Below are 17,225 nucleotides of genomic sequence, written 5' to 3'. Positions count from 1 at the left end.
TGTTTCAGTGATTAAAATTTATATTCTTCTGTGCAGAGTATCTGCAGATAAGGGTATGATTTTCTATGTGGACAGAGGGAGAGGAGGGAGAGAGTGAAGCCGGTGACTTTGCACAGCCCTGCCCTCATTTAAATCTAATTCACTTGCAACTCGTGACATCATCTTCTCCATGTCATGGTCCTCTTCTAAAAAGAAGGACAAACACCAACAAAAACAAAGAAATTTACAAGTGAAGTAAGCTCTATGACTCCTCGTTGGATATGTTGTTGAGAGGAGCATTGTTTGGTTTTTAAGGATGGCACTGCTCACCTCCTGATGTGAGGAGGGGGCTAGAAAAGGTGCCCTAAAAGTTGTGTAATATAAGGATACTCTCAAAGTCTGTCTTAAGAACTTTGAAATTTCTTGTGTGACATGGGAGACACAGGCACAGGACCACTCAGCATGGCATGCCCACATCAGAGAAGGTGCTGTGCTCTACGAGCAAAGCAGAATTGAAGTAGCTCCAAAGAAATGTGAGATGCACAAATTTTAGAGAATCCACCCCAAATGGCCACATGGTTTATTTGGGCCTGACCTGTGGTAGAGAATTCCCAGCTCATATTGGTCTGATCAGCCCACAGTCAGAGACAATGTAACTTGACTTTAGCATAGCGATGTCATTTCTTTGAAAATGAAAGAAAAAAACCAACCATTCTGTTATGGGTAGAACTACATGACCTTTGAGGTCCTGTCTTATTCTGAGACTTTGTGATTTGCTTTTTGCTTACGGAGACTAAGATGCATATTGTAAAAGCAGCACTCTAGAAGGATTAATCTGATTGTGATGATGATGTGTGGGGTGGATTAGAAAGAGGGACTAAATGTAGGGAGACTAGTTAGGAGGGTGTAAGGAATTTGCTTTCCAGTTTCAAGACCTCCTATTCCTTTTGAACCACTCACTAGGTTCCTTTCTCTTGTGTGAAAAATGCCCCTAGTTGCCAGTTTGTTTGCAGAACCAAAATGATTGATATGCCTTGAGCACAAAAGCCTTCTTTTGATTGAGGTTATCAGATTGACTCACTTTCTGTGTTTTCTTTAATAACTTGTCATTCAGGTGTCTCTAAGGTAATGATGTTCGAGGATCTTATCACTACCATTGCATAATACTGAAATATCTCAAATATACAGCTAAAAATTACATCTATAGTCAGCCCTAGAACTGAAAGGGAGCACAGAGGTCATCTACCTAAGTTCCATTTCAGAAGAGGAGGAATCTTCTTCCATAAGGGGCCACATGTAACTCCTGGCATTTTCCTTCCTGAAATTGCTCTGAAGTTTGTTGGCATTATTCCTATACACAATGGGCTTTTAAAGTTTTATTTCCTTCCTTTTTTGGTGTTTGGGTGAGCAACAGTTTCCGAATATCCCTCTGAAATTTTTTTTTTGCAGACATTTTTTGACTCAGGAATGTGAAAGGAAGGAGGGGACAAAAGGATGATAAAAGTAGTAATCTTGCATTTGGGAACAATCTCAGGGGTTTTAATATGTCCTCTTAGAAATGTTCCTGGGTCAGCAGCCATCCAGAGTATTGTAGGTGGAGAAAATGATGTATTAGGGAGAGGATAATACAGGTACTCATGAACATCATTTATCTGTGCTCCTGGACAAAAAGAGCTACATTTTATCCAAAGAAAATAGAGGATGTAAGAAACCTATGACTGCTTGTCAGCTCTGAGAACACATTAATGTCAGCTTCAGCTGATTTTATTTTTCATTTTCTCCAATATTCATTTATAGATCACACCCTGAGTTTCCCCAAAGCTTTAGAACGTGATGGAGGTTGCTCAGCATCTCCTTCAATGGTGTTTTTGATAAAATAAGGGGCCCTTGGTCTCATTTGCCCTGGAGTGTAGGAGCGAGAGCAATGTCTCATGTGTATATTGTACTCATCACATCAAAGCTCAAAGTACAAGCAGTCCTGGTGTTAAAGACAACCCACTTCCTTATGTCTCTTACATAGAAATAACTGAGCCAGCGCAGGAACTCCCCTTTCTTGTCTGGAAATGTTCCTTCTCCCTCTCCGTCATCAATCAGCCATTTCATCAAACAACAAGCATTTATTAAATGCCTACTCTGTTCCAGGTACTGTGCAACAGGGAATAAAAATATAAGGAAGGAAAGAGTCTGCATTCTTAAAGAACTCACGATGGAGTGATTAGAATCAGGAAGACAAGTACCTAGGTATGGGAAAAAATAGAGGAAATAAAAACAAATGAATATAAAGAGAATAAATAGAAGGCAGTCAGGCAAGGAGGGCATAGTAAGTTAGAGGGATAAAGACTTCATGTAGAAGGTAGTGCTTGAGCTGAATCTTAAGAGAAGAGAGAAGTTCTCCAAGACCACTGTGGGGAGTGCATGCATTCTAGGTGTGAGAGGTGGCCAGTGCGAAGCATGGAGATGGGACATGGAATATTAGGTGTGAGGAACAGAGAGAAGACTAGTTTGGTTGGACTGCAAAGTGCAGGAGGACAAAGTAATGTAGAATTAGAATGGAAAGATGGGTTGGGCCTCATTTGTGAAAGGCTTCATGGTTTATCCTTCAGGCAATAGGGAGCTCCTGGAGTTTACTGATTAGCAAGTGACATGATGAGATCTGCCCTTCAGGAAAATCATTCTGGCAGTTATGTGGAAGATGGATGGACAAGAGGGTAGAGATTGAGGCAGAGACATCAATTAGGAAGCCTTTGCAATAACCTAGGAGAAAAATGATAGAGACCTGAGCTAGAGTGGTAGCTATGGAAATAGGCAAAAGGGGTGGATGTAAGAGATAAGGATACAGAAAAGGGAAGAATTGGCACTTGATTGGGTATGTGGAGTATAGAAGAGTGGAGAGTCGAACAGAAAGCCATGGTGAAGAACCTGGAAGAGTGGAAAAAATATGGTGCCTTTGACAGAACTGGGGAAGCTAAGAAGAGTGGGTTTGGGGAGAAAGAGAATGATTCCTGTTCTGGACGTGTTGAATTTGAGATGTCTGCACTATCTGCATCCCTGGTCCTCAGCTCTCATCTTGTCCTAGGCTTGCCTGGTAGCAGAATTCCTGGGAACATCAGTAAACTTCTACCAAGCATGACTGCTCCTCCTCCTTGACATCCCATCACCATCTTCTCCCCCCACTCCTTCCCTATTTCATTCTTCACAGAAGGTTGAAGAGGAGAAAGAAGAAATCAGGAAAAACAACTTTGACCTTGATGAAAATTTTAATCATTCTCCCAGAACTTGCTCCTTATTTCATGTCCTCCTCATCTGTACCCTCTAGCTCTCCCCCCCCTCACTTTGCACTTTAAACTCCACAGTATCTGCCCAGCCCAGCCCACTTTCCCTGAGGCCCCTACTAGATTGATGATAGAATGCTTTCCCATCCCACTATGCTGGAGTCTGTCTTCTAGGCCAGAGGAAGGATCCCCTGTAGGTTGGGAATGGAGGGAATCTGACCCCTCTATCTAGCAGGTATAGAGGTAAGGAAGTAGCAGTTCAAATGGAAATAGTACATTTTGTCATAAAAGCATTGTTATAAAATAGTGCATATGGGTGAACTGGACCTATAGGAGCCATTCTTGGGAACACAGCAGATATTCTCTGCCTGGTTTTAGGTGACCTCATGGAATTTTGGGAATGCCCATGTGGAACTCTGGGACCAGTTTGCCCACATTACAATAGATTTTCAACTTCTCGAAGACAGAGTTGTTTTATTTTTGTTGCATAGGTGCTCCTAGTACTATTTTTGGGGGTCCATACTTGTGATTTTATTGGGAGTGTGTGTATAAGTGGGGGCTGGTCAATGGGAGACCCATACTTACAGCATGTGCAGTGTTTTGCTGTTGCATTCCCAGCTAGGCAGGAGAGAGGCTTTCTTTGGCAAGTTAGCTCTTTTTGAATACACACCCAATTCTGACCCAGCAGTAAATCAAAAGTTCAACAAGGGTCAGAGTATCAGCACATGCTCTAAAGCAGAGATCAGGGTCCTTGTGTAGGAAAACCCTGGAGCAGGCTCACTAAGCCTCCTCTCTGGGGCTACAGCATCAAGAAAGCTATGCTGATGCTCAGATGATGGACCTCCCCTTGGCCAGTCCCTATCCCACCTTACACATGGATCTTCCAGTGTGGAAACAATCTCTTACAGTGAAGATCAGTAGCTTTGCTAATTTGTAGTTTCGTTATTTTTTTGGGGGGGGGGAATTGTGCAACTACAGCAAAATAAATGCAGTGAACAGCTACACACACCCCAAATCAAAAGTAAATGTAACAGATTTATAAAGATCAAACAAGATTGGAATGAAGATGAGAGGATACCTCCAATCTACCCCTTTATGGAGGTGAGAGGTCCACAGGTGTTAAATGCGGCACATCATGTTTTTGGACTTTTTCAATGTGTTGATCAGCTGTGTAGAGTTTTTTTCCTCTCTAAAACTACTATTTTGAAAAAATGGGATGGCTGTCTGGGAGGGAGAGTGGGAGGGATACTTGGCATAATTACTATGATATAAGAAACAGAAGATATCAATAAAAACTTATTTTTAAAATTGTTACTTAGCAGCCCTAAAAGGTTAAGTGATGGATTCCTATTCATATAGATAGTATGAGCAGAAGTGCAGCTTGAATCATGGTCTTTCTTAACTTAGAAGCCAGCTCTGGAGCCACTATGACCCTGCTGCCATTCATCTGGAATACAGCAGGTATCTGATAATTGTTGAATTGAATCATATGTGTACTTTTAGTTTTTTTTTGTTTGTTTGCTTTTTGGAGGTCAATTGGGGTTGTGACTTGCCCAAGATCACATGCCTAGTTTTTTTGTGTGTGTGTTAAGTGTCTGAGGCTGGATTTGAACTCAGGTCCTCCTGACTCCAGGGCTGGTGCTCTATTCACTGCGCCCCTGTACTTACTTTTAAAAAAGAACTTTCTCGAATGCTCACCTTTTTTGTCTGAACTTAGGTGTTAACTTGCCAAGATAATAAAGATGATGATGATGATAACTAGCATTCACATTGCATTTTAAAGTTTTCAGAGTGTTTTACAAATATGACACTTGAGCGTCACGATGACACAGGGAGGAAGGCACTCTTCTCATCTCCATTTTACAAATGAGGAAACCGGGGTAGACAAAGATCAAGTTACTTGCTCAGGGTCACACAGTTAATGTCTAAGGAAGAATTTGAACTCAGATCTGGATTCCAGATGCTTTGCACACTATGCTACCTAGCTGCCCAGCAAATTATGGGGAGCTGGCTATAATCCAGTCTGGTTTCCTGAGTTCTGCTGAAATAGTCATCAAAAAGAATGACTTCAGGGATTCTGTTTAGCTGCCCCTCTCTCTAAAGAAGGGACTTGCTGATTGTATACTGTGCTTTTGATAGTAAAGAAATGGGCTTTATTAGCATTTCGCAGAACTTCAGATATGGAAGCAACCTTAAAAACTACCTCTTCCAGTCTGTGAGGAACTCCGTATTCCAGATGGAACATCTCCAGCTTTCCCTTGAAGAACTTTAGTGGTGTGTGTGTGTGTGTGTGTCTGGGGTGGGGAGAGGAGTAAAGTTAAGGGGGAGGCCACCTACTAACTCTCATTGTAACACTGTTTGTTAGGAAGTTCCCTGCTTCCCCCTCCCCTTACTAAGGCAGGACTAAGCTAAAAGAAGGTAAACAGCTTCCTAAAGCTTAAGACAAGAGGGCAAAATGAGAAGTACATTTTTTCTATTACTTTTTTTTTGCTTTTTGGAGTGGGGAAGGAAGGGCAATTGGGGTTAAGTGACTTGCCCAAGGTTACACGGCTATTAAGTGTTAAGTGTCTGAGGGCACATTTGGATTCATGTCCTCCTGACTCCAGAGCTGGTGCTCTATTCACTGTGCCACCTAGCCACCCCTATTACTTTTTATAAATGTACAAAATGAAATTCCATTCCCCATAGCCTGTAGTTAGGTATTTGTTTCATGATCTCACTTGTGTTAAGTTATATGGTACAATAAAGCCTCAAAGTCTCTGGTAGACCAGTAGCACGTTTTTCAAGCCTTGTACAAAGTGGAAAAATGCTATAGTGGGGCTCTGCCTGGTGGATCAGACCTAGGTATGTGGATAATTTGGAGGACTAATCTGCAGATTATGGGCTCCCTTTGCAAGTAATTTCCAAATGAAATTTTTTTGTTTCTAATTTATTTGTGTTTTCTCCCTCTCTCTATTTAAGCACATTTCTAGAAATCCAGGATCCAAAGAAAATATTTCAGAAAGAAATATTTGCCTTTTGTAATATTTGCTCTGCCTTTTGTAAAGAACAAAAATAAACAGATCTCTAATAAGTAACAATGTACTTTCCTCATGACACAAGGGTAATTGAATCTCAACATTCTGAGTAACCAAAATTTAGGAAAGGGATATTTTCTGAATTTCTGAGGGGCTAATCATGGAAACGATGTTGTATGTGAATGCAATGTTTTGTGGAGACTTGGTGTCATAGCGATCTTCAGGTGCCCCTCTTAGATGAATCCACAGAGCCTTTAAAATAGAGAATACTACCCTATTTCTGATACAGCCTTTAAGTTGTTGCCTTGGCTTTGTTCAGGTCCCCAGATCTCTGGCTCCAATGTGGTTTCTTGGTTCAGTCAGTCAGTCAACATTTATTAAGTGCCTACTATGTATCAGCAACCATGCTAAAACCCTGGGGATGCAAATTTGAAAAAGAAAGACAGCGCCTGCCCTCTGGGAATTTACAGTCTAGTGAAGGGAGAGAGTATACCAAAGGAAGCTGAGAAAGGGTGTGGGGGACACTATTCCTTCCCATCCACTTGTTATGTTAGCTTAGAATTGTTCTACAATGGAGAAGAAAGGTATGAAAGATGTGATCACCAGAAATCTATCCTGGGAGAACAGAACAGCCTTGAGAGTAACTATACTAGGACTTTCCACTTGGTACGAAAGCAATAAATAACAGAGAGACATGGGGAAAAAACCCCAAACTTAAGTTTTTGTATAAAAATGTGTCATCCAAACTTAGAATAAATGTAAAGACTAGTCTGAGTTCCAGAAGACTAATATTTCTTTTCTTTTTTTCATTGCTTTGTTCCTTCATTCCTCCCTTCTTTACTTTCTCTCTTTTCTGTTAGTAGAAAGGTGGTAGAGTACAGGTGTGGAATATCGTATACATTGCTAGATGCAGTCACGTGGGTGGTTTGTTTTGATGTATTGTTCTTTGTTACTTGGGGGTAATGCAGGGGTAAAGATGGAGGGATATTATTGGAAGTGACTGTAGAGGGGAAAAAGCATCATTATTACATTTTTTAAGAAACTTGACCATCTATGAGGGATACACGTTGACCTCAGTTTTCTTTGCAATTTTATCTTTTATGAAAAGGTAACGCCCTTCTTAGCTCTTAGGCCATAAGGGTCATTCTTAATAGTAAGTGTGTATTATACCTGATCCTTGGCCTCCCCTTGAATTGGCCCTTTCTTTAGGAGTTTTTGGTAAAAACAGAATGAATCAAAGAAAGCCAGGTTTTGGGGACTATTTAGTTTCTTAGTTCCTCTTGTTAGACCAAATGCTTACTGGGGTCATATTTTCACCTTGGAGAGATGCTCTCTTTTTATGCTGACCCTGTGATTTTCAGTGGCTTCCAAAGCACAGAGGGGACTAAGATGCTATACATCGACTCACATTCAGTGCTTCATTTGTTTTGCTCTCCTTGCTCTTGCTGCTGTTAATGAAACAGCTTTAGGCAATGAATGCTTTTTTTTGTTGCTTTAAAAAAAATTAAATAACCCCTCTTTTTCCTCCCCTCTTTAATTACTTTCTTGGTTTGACTCCTGGTTATGACAAGACTTCTTTATTCCTGAGGCTATAAACAAGTTCCTGTAGTCTTCCTGACTCAGGGGCTTATTTGTGTGGCCTAGGTGTGAGATTAATTCCTATTATAACTGGCACCTAGGGCAATGAGGATGCCCAAGACCTTTTCAGGAGGTCCTTGAGGTCAAAACTATTTTCTTAGCAATAATAATAAAATATTATTTGCTTATTGAAATACCACTTCCTTTTCCAACTACCTATGTGTGTGAGGCCAGATTTTCTTCTTATACTCCAACTAAAACAACATATTATAACAGATTGAATGCAAAAGCAGATATGAGATTCAGCTGTCTTCTATTAAACTAGACAGTAAAGAAATTTACAAAAGTATATGAAACAATGCCTTCTTGAGGGCAAGGACTGTCTTTTGCCTCTTTTTATATCCTTGACACTTTGCACAGTGTCTGGCACACAGTACATGCTTGATAAGTGTTCACCGATTGATTTTGGAAAATAATGTTATTTTTTCATAAACATATTACTTATGTTCCTATTGAATGTTTTTGTTATTTTTAATGGATTAATAAGTATCTTAAAATTTGATCACTTTTAATTTCTAGCATTGTAAATGTCAAGATGTATAAGTGATAAAAAAATCTCTTTGGGGTCCTCAGTGATTTTTAAGTGTGTAAAGGGGTCCCCAGACCAAAGAGGTTGAGACCCCTCTGACCATGGGACATTGAAACTTAGAGCAGTTGAGGCATTTCACAGATGCCATACTGAGTGGATAGAGCTCACAGATGGAGCCCACAGGCCTAAGGACTTTGACCTTGGATGGAGTTCATAAATATAAGGAATGTCTTAATACTGTCCCCGTGTATAGCATTTGTCTGTTGATATTCAGAACCATTTATTTTTATCAATGTAAGTAGTTGGGTTATTAGGGAATTTTATTGTTGTTCTTGTGGTATAAACTTTCTTTAAGCCATAGAAACTTGAATCACAGACTTTCACTGACTTCTCTTTTAAATTAAATGTTGTAGAAATCAGCTCTCAGGAGGAAGTGTGCAGTCTGTAAAATTGTGGTCCACACAGCCTGTATGGAGCAGCTAGAAAAGGTAAGAGAGCACCCCCTGCTGCAAGCATTCTGTAGTGCATGCATTCCAGCTTCCAAATGCCCAGTTCCCTGTGCTTTTTATGTATCTCATTACATTTCAAGGAGTTCCAAAGATATCTGCCAAGTAAAAAACCAAAGGGAAAGAATCTCTGTTATGCTGAAAGTATAAAAACAACCCCAAACATACACACCTTGAATTTTATCTACCATATTTTTTTAGTTAACTGCTGGTTGTGGAAAACCTTCTACTTTGGTTCACTTCGATCAACAGCCATTGGTGCAAAGTGAATAACATTCTAGTCGTTTGGTCTGTAGAGCTACTGTGAAAAAAAAGTTAATTCACCCACCCATATTGCTTTTGTTCTCTATTTGTGGCTGCTGATAGCTGTTTTTCTACTGCTAAAAGAAACTACTGTGGTTCTGAATTGCTTAAAACTATTTGGAAGGCTTTGAGAGATAGACAGACAGAAATAGATATAGGGAGGGAGAGAGAGAAAGAGACAGAGACAGAGAGAGAGAGAGAGAGAGAGAGAGAGAGAGAGAGATATTGGCCTCTAGCTCCTCTCATTTTTATGTACCTTGTAACTATTTCTGTAACCCCATTAGTTCAACAATTCTGCATACAACCCTCACTAGAGGTGACCAATAAGAATAGAAATAGGTCTTATGAACACTAGCTCTTTTCCTTTCCTTACACTTTTCCTTGTACCTGTTCTCATTTTCCTCTGAGTTTTTCTGTGAAATACAGAAAAATAGGAAAAAACCCCAAACCCTTTCATAACCTAACGGGCCAGGATCCAGATCTTTTTAACCAGGCTCTGTTTTGGAGCACTTGAATTTTCCTGGGGAGGAAGGGGAGAAGAGTAGGGGAAGAAGGAAAAATGGGCACATGCACACATGTGTGTACACACACACACACACATACATATGTATAGAGCCAGTTATTAGGTCTAAGACTTCCCTTTGCACTTTGCTAGATGACCACCACATAAACTTAGGCATAGGGTAGCTAGGTGGTGCAGTGTATAGAGCACTAGCCCTGGAGTCAGAAGAACCTGAGTTTAATGTGTCCTCAGATACTTCCTACCTGTATGACCCTGGGCAAGTCACTTAACCCTCTTTGCCTCAGTTTCCTCATCAGTAAAATGATCTGGGGAAGGAAATGGCAAACCTCTCCAGTATCCTTGCCAAGAAAACACCAGATGGGGTCACAAAGAGTCAGACATGATTAAACAACAGCAACAAACTTGGGGGTGGAGAGGGCATCTCAGATGCTTAACTGGGAAAATTGGGATTCCCCACTGCCCTCTTTGTAGGAAGAAGGAAGCCTATCTGTAATATTTCTTTTTACTCTGTTTACCTATCCTATGATCACTGGCCTTCTCATTGTTCATGTTATCTCTCATTTTGTTCTTCCTTCCCCATCTCTACCTACCCTTCTAATACGGGTGTACCTTCTTTTAGATGGTAGCCGAGTTCCTAAAACACTGTGTAGACTGAATTTTTATAAGCCTCAATCTAAATTCTTTTATTGGCTTCCATTTTCATTTCAGTGATGCTTTGTATGCTTCTAACTGGGCTTCACTTGGCAATGGCTGCTAACAGCTAAAGTTTCAGCATGGGGCAGTGAAAAGGGCATTGGATTCAGAATCAGAGGAACTGGGTTCAAATCCTGGCTTTGCTACTTACTATTTGTGATCTTGGGCCAGTAGCTTAAACTCTCTGTCTCCTCATTTTTAAAATGAAGGGAGTAGACTAGATAGTTTATAAAATCTTGTCTAGTTTTAAATGCATACCTTCTATGCATATGTCCTATGATTTTTTTGCCTCCTTCCCTGTCTGTTGCTTCAATACCATCCCCATCCTCCTGTATCTTCCTCTCAAGTACCAATGATCTATAAACATTTTAAAACATTCAGCATATTTAAGGAAACACTGTGGTGAATCCTTTTATAAAAGAAAGAATTCCCATTACTGAACCTCAGTTACCTCATTTGTAAAATAAGAGAATTGGGTGAGGTAGTCTATAGCATTTCTTCCAGCTCTAAATCTCTGATTTTAGGAGCCTTTTGCATTGTGAATCATTGCTTCCTAAATTTTCAGCTTCCTAAGTTCCAACTTTCAGTTTGTTAAAAGTAGAGCACAGCTTTGAGTCATTTCAGTCTCTCTGAAAGGTCACTGCTCTCTGCCTCTTAATAACTTCCTATTAGTTATCTCTTTCCTCTGCCACTTACTAGCTGTGTGATCTTGGACAAATGACTCACTGAACCTCAGTTTCCTTCTCTGTAAAATGGGAATAATAATGCCTCCTCTGCCCATTTCATAAACTTGTGATAAGGATCGACTCAGATGTTGGATTTGTGAATGCTTTATGAAGTCGTGTTGCTATTGTTGTGACTATTTCCATGGGGGATAGAACAGAATAGTGTCACCTTTCAGGAAAATGACTCATTTGAGATATCCAGTTAGTATGCGTATCCTCAGATATGGGCATTTCATAAAGACAAAAGCAGTTACTCCCTCAGGGATTAATGCTCAGCACAAGGCCCTTCAGCTCTCACACCAGTTCCATTTACTCACCTAGAAGATGACAGAGTTCTATCAGAATCAGGGGTTCTTACCTTTTTTGAGCCACGGGCTCCTTTGGCAGTTTGGCAAAGTTTTATGGCCCCCCCTTCTCAGAATCAGAATCATGCCTACATTCATAATTGAATAGAATACTAAATTTCAGGTAGAGGTTAGTGGAAATAAAAATGTAATTGTTTTCCCATCCAAGTTCCGAGACTCCCTTTAATCTATCTATAGACCCTCCAGACCCCAGGTTAAGACCTTCTGACCTAGGTGATCTCCAACGTTCCTCTAACACACTTTGATTTATCCAAATGGTCTCATTTATTGTGCATTCTCAATACTGACCAATGTTGATCCCCTTCCAGTTCTATGTTTAGACTTGCCTGTACTCCCTAATATTTCTTTCTGTGTGTCTTTTGATCGGCAGATTAACTTCAGATGCAAACCAACTTTCCGAGAAGGAGGCTCGAGATCGCCTAGAGAAGTGAGTAGCCCAAGACTACAGTCCCAAGCCCTGCTTCCCACCCCTTGATGATTCACTTGGTTTAGAGGTAAACATGACTCTGATGCTCCTCACAACTGGATGAACAAATTTGTCCTCTTTCCATTCGCTGTCCTTAGTGCAGTTCATCATCTCTTGCTAGTGTGCCTGGAATGCCTCCTGGAACATGGTGCCTGAGCACCCTGAAGGCCAGTATGGGGCGTGTTAGTTCTTATTGAACATCCAGGGAGAGTAGAGGAAGAAGAAGCAAAGCAATATTTCAGGACCTCGGGTGATTTTAATTCCATTTCTCACTTTGGAGAAGGTACGAGATGCTCTCTCTCGCCAATGCTCCCTTTCTTCCTGCCCTTGTTATCTCCCTCTTTTCCTTCCTTCATCTTGAAGTGGTGGATGGATGACACTAGATAAACCGTGCCTTCTTTTCTTGCTCCTTCCCCAACAAACATCTCAAGTTCAGGGAGAAAGAAGAAAAGAATTTCTCATCAATTACAGAATGAGTAAAAAAAAGTGTTGGTTTAATCACAGTAAAACCCTAAAACAAATATGCCTAAAGCTCTTTGAAATGCAGACACTAAGTTCACGCAGTGTCGGACCTGGAGTCAGGAAGACCTGAGCTCCAATGCTCCCTGAGACACTAACTAGCTTTGTGGCTCTAGGCAAGTCATTTAGCCTCTATCTGCTTCAGTTTCCTCATCTGTGAAATGGGGATAAGAAAAGCCATCAACCTCACAAGGTTATTGGGAGGATAAAATGAAATGAAATGGTATACTATCTATAAAGCGCTTTGCAGACTTATAAATGCTAATTAGCATCATCACTATTATCATATTTTCACCTGTGCTCTCTCATTAGATTTAAGTTTGCAAATTCAGCCCCTGGTAGCTCTATCCTCTTAGATGTACTTTCCCTGCAGACAGATTATCCAGTCATCAGGGTGTCTGCGGTATTTTGGCTTTGACCAAGTAGTACAGTAACTTGGGAGTCAGGGAACCTGGGTTCAAAATACTGGCCCTCTCACTTAATGCATCTATGACCTCGGGCAAGTCTCAAAACTTAACCTCTCTGGGCCTCAGTTTTCCAGAGGTGGCTAGATAACGATGTGGATAGAACGTTCAGTGTCAAATTCAGATGCTCCTTCAGAGATTTATTAGGTGTGTTACTTTGGGAAAATCACATAATTTCTCAGGGCTTCAGTTACTTCCATGCTGTTTGTGCAGCATAGTGGATAGAGTGTTGGGCTTGGAGTCAGGAAGACCTGAGTTCAAATTCTGCCTAGCTGCATGACTTTAGGCAGGTCACTCCTCTTTCATTCTCCTTTTTGTCATTTATAAAATGAGAGCATTGGACCCAATAGCCTCTGAGGTCTCTTCTTGCTCTAAATCTATAATCTTAAGAATATTAAGCTTATCCTATAAGAGTGATTTATCTGAGATGGATGTATATGTTATTATTAATTATTGTTATTATTTTCATTTTAACGTCTTTATTTAAACAAACAAAAACAGCATTCAGCCAGAGCAGAGATCATTTTTAAAAGATTCTGCAATTGTTTGTGATCTCATCGATATGGATGCTTTCTCTCGTCTGAGGATCACAACCCCTCTACACTGTCTCGTCCCATGGGATGCTTGTCTGTCCCCTCATGCAAATCTTCTACGCAGAGTCTTCCTGAGTGCTTAGGGTCTTCTTCACCTCTACTGGAGATACCAGTGGAGTACACAGGCCATCTCTTACTTGTCTCTCCCATGATATTTTTCTCCATAGGTAGTTTCACTCATTGGTCACTGGACAAGGATTTCACATTTAGAGTACCTATAGCTAAGTTAATCAAAAGGTGAGTGACTGGGGAGGCTAGGTGGCGCAGTGAGTAAAGCCCTGGCCCGGAGTCAGGAGGTCCCAGGTTTGGTTCTGGCCTCAGACACTTAACACCCCCACAAAAAAACTAGCTGTGTAACCTTGGGCAAGTTACTTAACCCCAATTGCCCTCCAAAAGGCAGAAAAAAAATTAAAAAAAAAGTGAGTGACTTATATTACCTTCTGCTGCCATTTTGTGTTTGTCTTTTATTTTTGGTTTGCTCTTCATCAACTGACTAGGCAGTGAGCCTGTCTGCCATAGTCAGACTGGTCTGTGGAAAGTAAATATGGTCTGTTGATGGCCTTTCTAGAATGATAAAATCTGCCAGGGCAGGGATTCTGATATTGTAGTCTGAGAATACAGGGTCACCTTCATGCCATGGTGAGGTAAGAGTAAGATATTTTAGAGAAGTTGTTTAGATTGGGATTAAACAAAGCAAAACAAAAACCCAAACCAAATAAAATATGGTTCTATTACTAATGTTTAATTTTTTAAAAAAATTAATATTTTCCTTAAGCCTTTCATTTTATTAAAAGAATGATCCTTAGCTCCTCCTGTCATATTCAATTTGACATTGAAATTCTTTGGCTTATTCATTGCTCATTGATTTGATTTCACTTGGCTTCAAAGTTCCCAGAGCTTTTCACACCTGAAGTCTGCAACTTGTTTCTTAGTCCCCCAGTCTCTTAGCTAGTTTAAGAAGGCCTGCAAAGTCAGAAAGACAGGCCACTCGTTGAAGCATTGCTCTTTCTTCTCCACATGGGCAGAAGTAGAGAGAGAAATTTCAGTTACCAAGGTGCATCTCTCCATTGACCTGCTGAAAAGAAGGCAGAATGCTTACAGTGAAAACATCTTGGGCTCTGGAGGGCCTGAGTTAAGCCACACTTTTGACATCTAATCTCTGTATGACCTTTGCAAGTTATTAGAGCTCAACAAACCTCAGTTTCCTTATGTGTAAAATGAGGGTGTTGGGCTCGCTGGACGAAGAGGTTCTTTTCAACACTGGATCTGTGAGCCACGGCCTTATATACCTCTCCGAGAACTCATTCCTTCATTTCCAGTCCTTTATTAGTTCTAAAATTCTAGGCCTTTTCCCAATCAAAAAGGAGTAAGTTTTCACTTTCTTCTTAAGAAAGAAAACCACCTCTACTCCATAACTATTTGCTGGTAGATTGCTGACCTTGAATTAAATGCTATAATAGGGTTTGCAAAATAGATGCTTTTGTGCTAATTCCCTTAACTCCAATGCAGTATCAAATACAAACTTGTTTCTGATCCAAGTACTTTCTGAAAGACTTCTCTAGAACATTATGTTTTCAAAAGAATATTTTAAATGGAGATATAATAAGGTTTCACAACATAGATTTAAAGTTATTTTATCACAGTTGGAAAGAACTAGATAAGGTTAACCAATCCAGTAGTAGCTCTGGACTCTTTAGTACTTTATGGCAAAAAGTAGAGCATGTAAGTGAAAGAAAAGTGGGAATAAGTGTTCCAATCTAGCCAAACTTTTGGTGTTGGGGATTAAAAGTAAAGCAAAATCTTCTAAGCCTAGACTTGGTCCTGTGGAAAGTAGAATCTACTATTTTGAAGGAATAAAGAATTGATGTATTACTTTAGTTTCTCAAAGGATAATAATTTATGATAAAATGGGACTGTGATATGACCATTAATGTCAAGATTTGATTTCCCTTTAAAGTTGTTGTGAAACTCGGGTCTGGGTTAAAGTCTAAGACCTGTATGATAAGAGACACATTTTATGAATGAATTTCATAAGGTTATAAATATCTGTAGCTTCATAAAATAAAATTGGGGGAAGTTGTACAAGATTTGTCAATGAAACTCCTTCCACTCTCCACCTTCATTAAAAAAGAAGAGAGAAGAGGAGAGGAGAGGGAGGGGGAAAGAGAGAGAAGGAGCAGGAGGAGGAGCTAGGTGGCACAGTGAATAGAGCACTGGCCCTGGAGTCAGGAGGACCTGAGTTCAAATCCAGCCTCAGGCACTTATCATTTACTAGCCCTGCGGTGCTTGGGCAAGTCATTTAACCCGAATTGCCCTGCCTTCCCCCCTCCAAAAAGCAAAAAACAAAAACAACCAACCCCCCCAAAAAAGACAAGAAGGAGAAGAAGAAGGGGAGGAGGAGGAAACTTCTCTTTTTTTTCGAATCGCTGGTTTCAACTGAGGGAAAATCTAGGTTAAAAATGCCAAAATATTCTCCATCACTCAGCTCAGTAAACTACACTGTTTGAAAGTCATACTTGGAGAATCAGGGCTTTAAAACATAAATATACATAACTGAAGTAATAGGAAGAGAAGTAAGGTTATTATGCCCATACACGATAAATGCAACTTTGTAAATAAAAAGAATGATATTTTAGTAGAACTATCAATTAATCTCCCAGGCAACGAGTAGCAACAAAACCTAGTTAGATCCAGCAAAAAGGAGTTTAGGAGAGGTCGCAGGAATAAATGGAGCAATTTTGTCACTACTGAATTAAAGTTAAACATTTACATCTTTCGTTTTTACCAGGGCATGAAAAAGGGAAATTACATTTATGGTTACATTTTAAATTTCTGTAGTCACTGTGAAAGAAAAAAAAAAAACATTTTTCACATAGGCAAAAAAAAATCCCAGAAACAAAACTGAACAATATAGATTTAAAATTCTGATTCTGTCTGTACAAACTCATCACTCCAGCCTCTGAATTTCTTTCTCAAAATATCCATTTTATTATTAATTACATGACCTCATACAGTGCTAGTGAAAATAGTTTATTTACTACAGAAATATAAGGTACCTAATGGATAAAACTCAAACCAAACAACTCCTACCAATTATGTTCCAAAGTAAAACCTTCCCCCACCATGGATTGTGGGGGTGGGGTGGGAGGATCAATGCCTTGGATTTTTGTGTCCCTCCTCTAATGAGCCAGTATGCATTACGAGTGCCCTGTGTGTTGACTGTGTTACTATCAAGGGTTACAGAAAAGCTGTAAGGACTTGCTTGGAGGACAAATGCTGAAGTCTCATCACCTTGGACCTGTGGTGTCTATTAGTGCCGGACCAGTGGAGCCTCAGGGTAACAAACTCATACCGGCTGGGCATGCACTGGCCATCTCAATTAGCTGTTTCCCATGACTGGCTTAAATGGCAAGTTTCCCATTTCCGGGTGTCTGCATCTCTGCCTTAGTGCTGCTTCTTCTGTTGGCCAGTTTGACTCCGCATGGATTAGAAATGACGGCCATCATCTTATTTTCCCGAATGCTAGTATTCTCCTTTTCAAACGCACAAGCTCGGAAGGATATCCTTATCCCTCAGTACCCGCAGCAAGCAGGAGGTGTGTGTTCCCAAAGATTTATAGAACTGAGAGACCAA

At 40.2% G+C, this 17,225-nt stretch overlaps 1 protein-coding gene across 3 annotated transcripts in view; it reads left to right on the top strand.

The window, feature by feature from the left end:
• The window catches only part of DGKI (diacylglycerol kinase iota), a 586,838-nt gene that overhangs the window by 220,556 nt on the left and 349,057 nt on the right, over positions 1-17,225 (top strand). For all 3 annotated transcript variants that reach the window (XM_069087305.1, XM_069087306.1, XM_069087304.1), the window contains exons 4-5: positions 8,849-8,923; positions 11,921-11,977. In XM_069087305.1, the coding sequence (XP_068943406.1) occupies positions 8,849-8,923; positions 11,921-11,977 (132 nt within the window). The remainder of the gene's footprint in view (positions 1-8,848; positions 8,924-11,920; positions 11,978-17,225) is intronic.

Source organism: Petaurus breviceps, unplaced genomic scaffold (genome assembly GCF_028583685.1).
Source record: "Petaurus breviceps papuanus isolate PSGF00001 unplaced genomic scaffold, PetGlider_PUasm1.0 181, whole genome shotgun sequence".
NCBI classification, from domain to species: Eukaryota; Metazoa; Chordata; class Mammalia; order Diprotodontia; family Petauridae; genus Petaurus; species Petaurus breviceps.
This window is presented reverse-complemented; position numbering and strand designations above follow the sequence as displayed.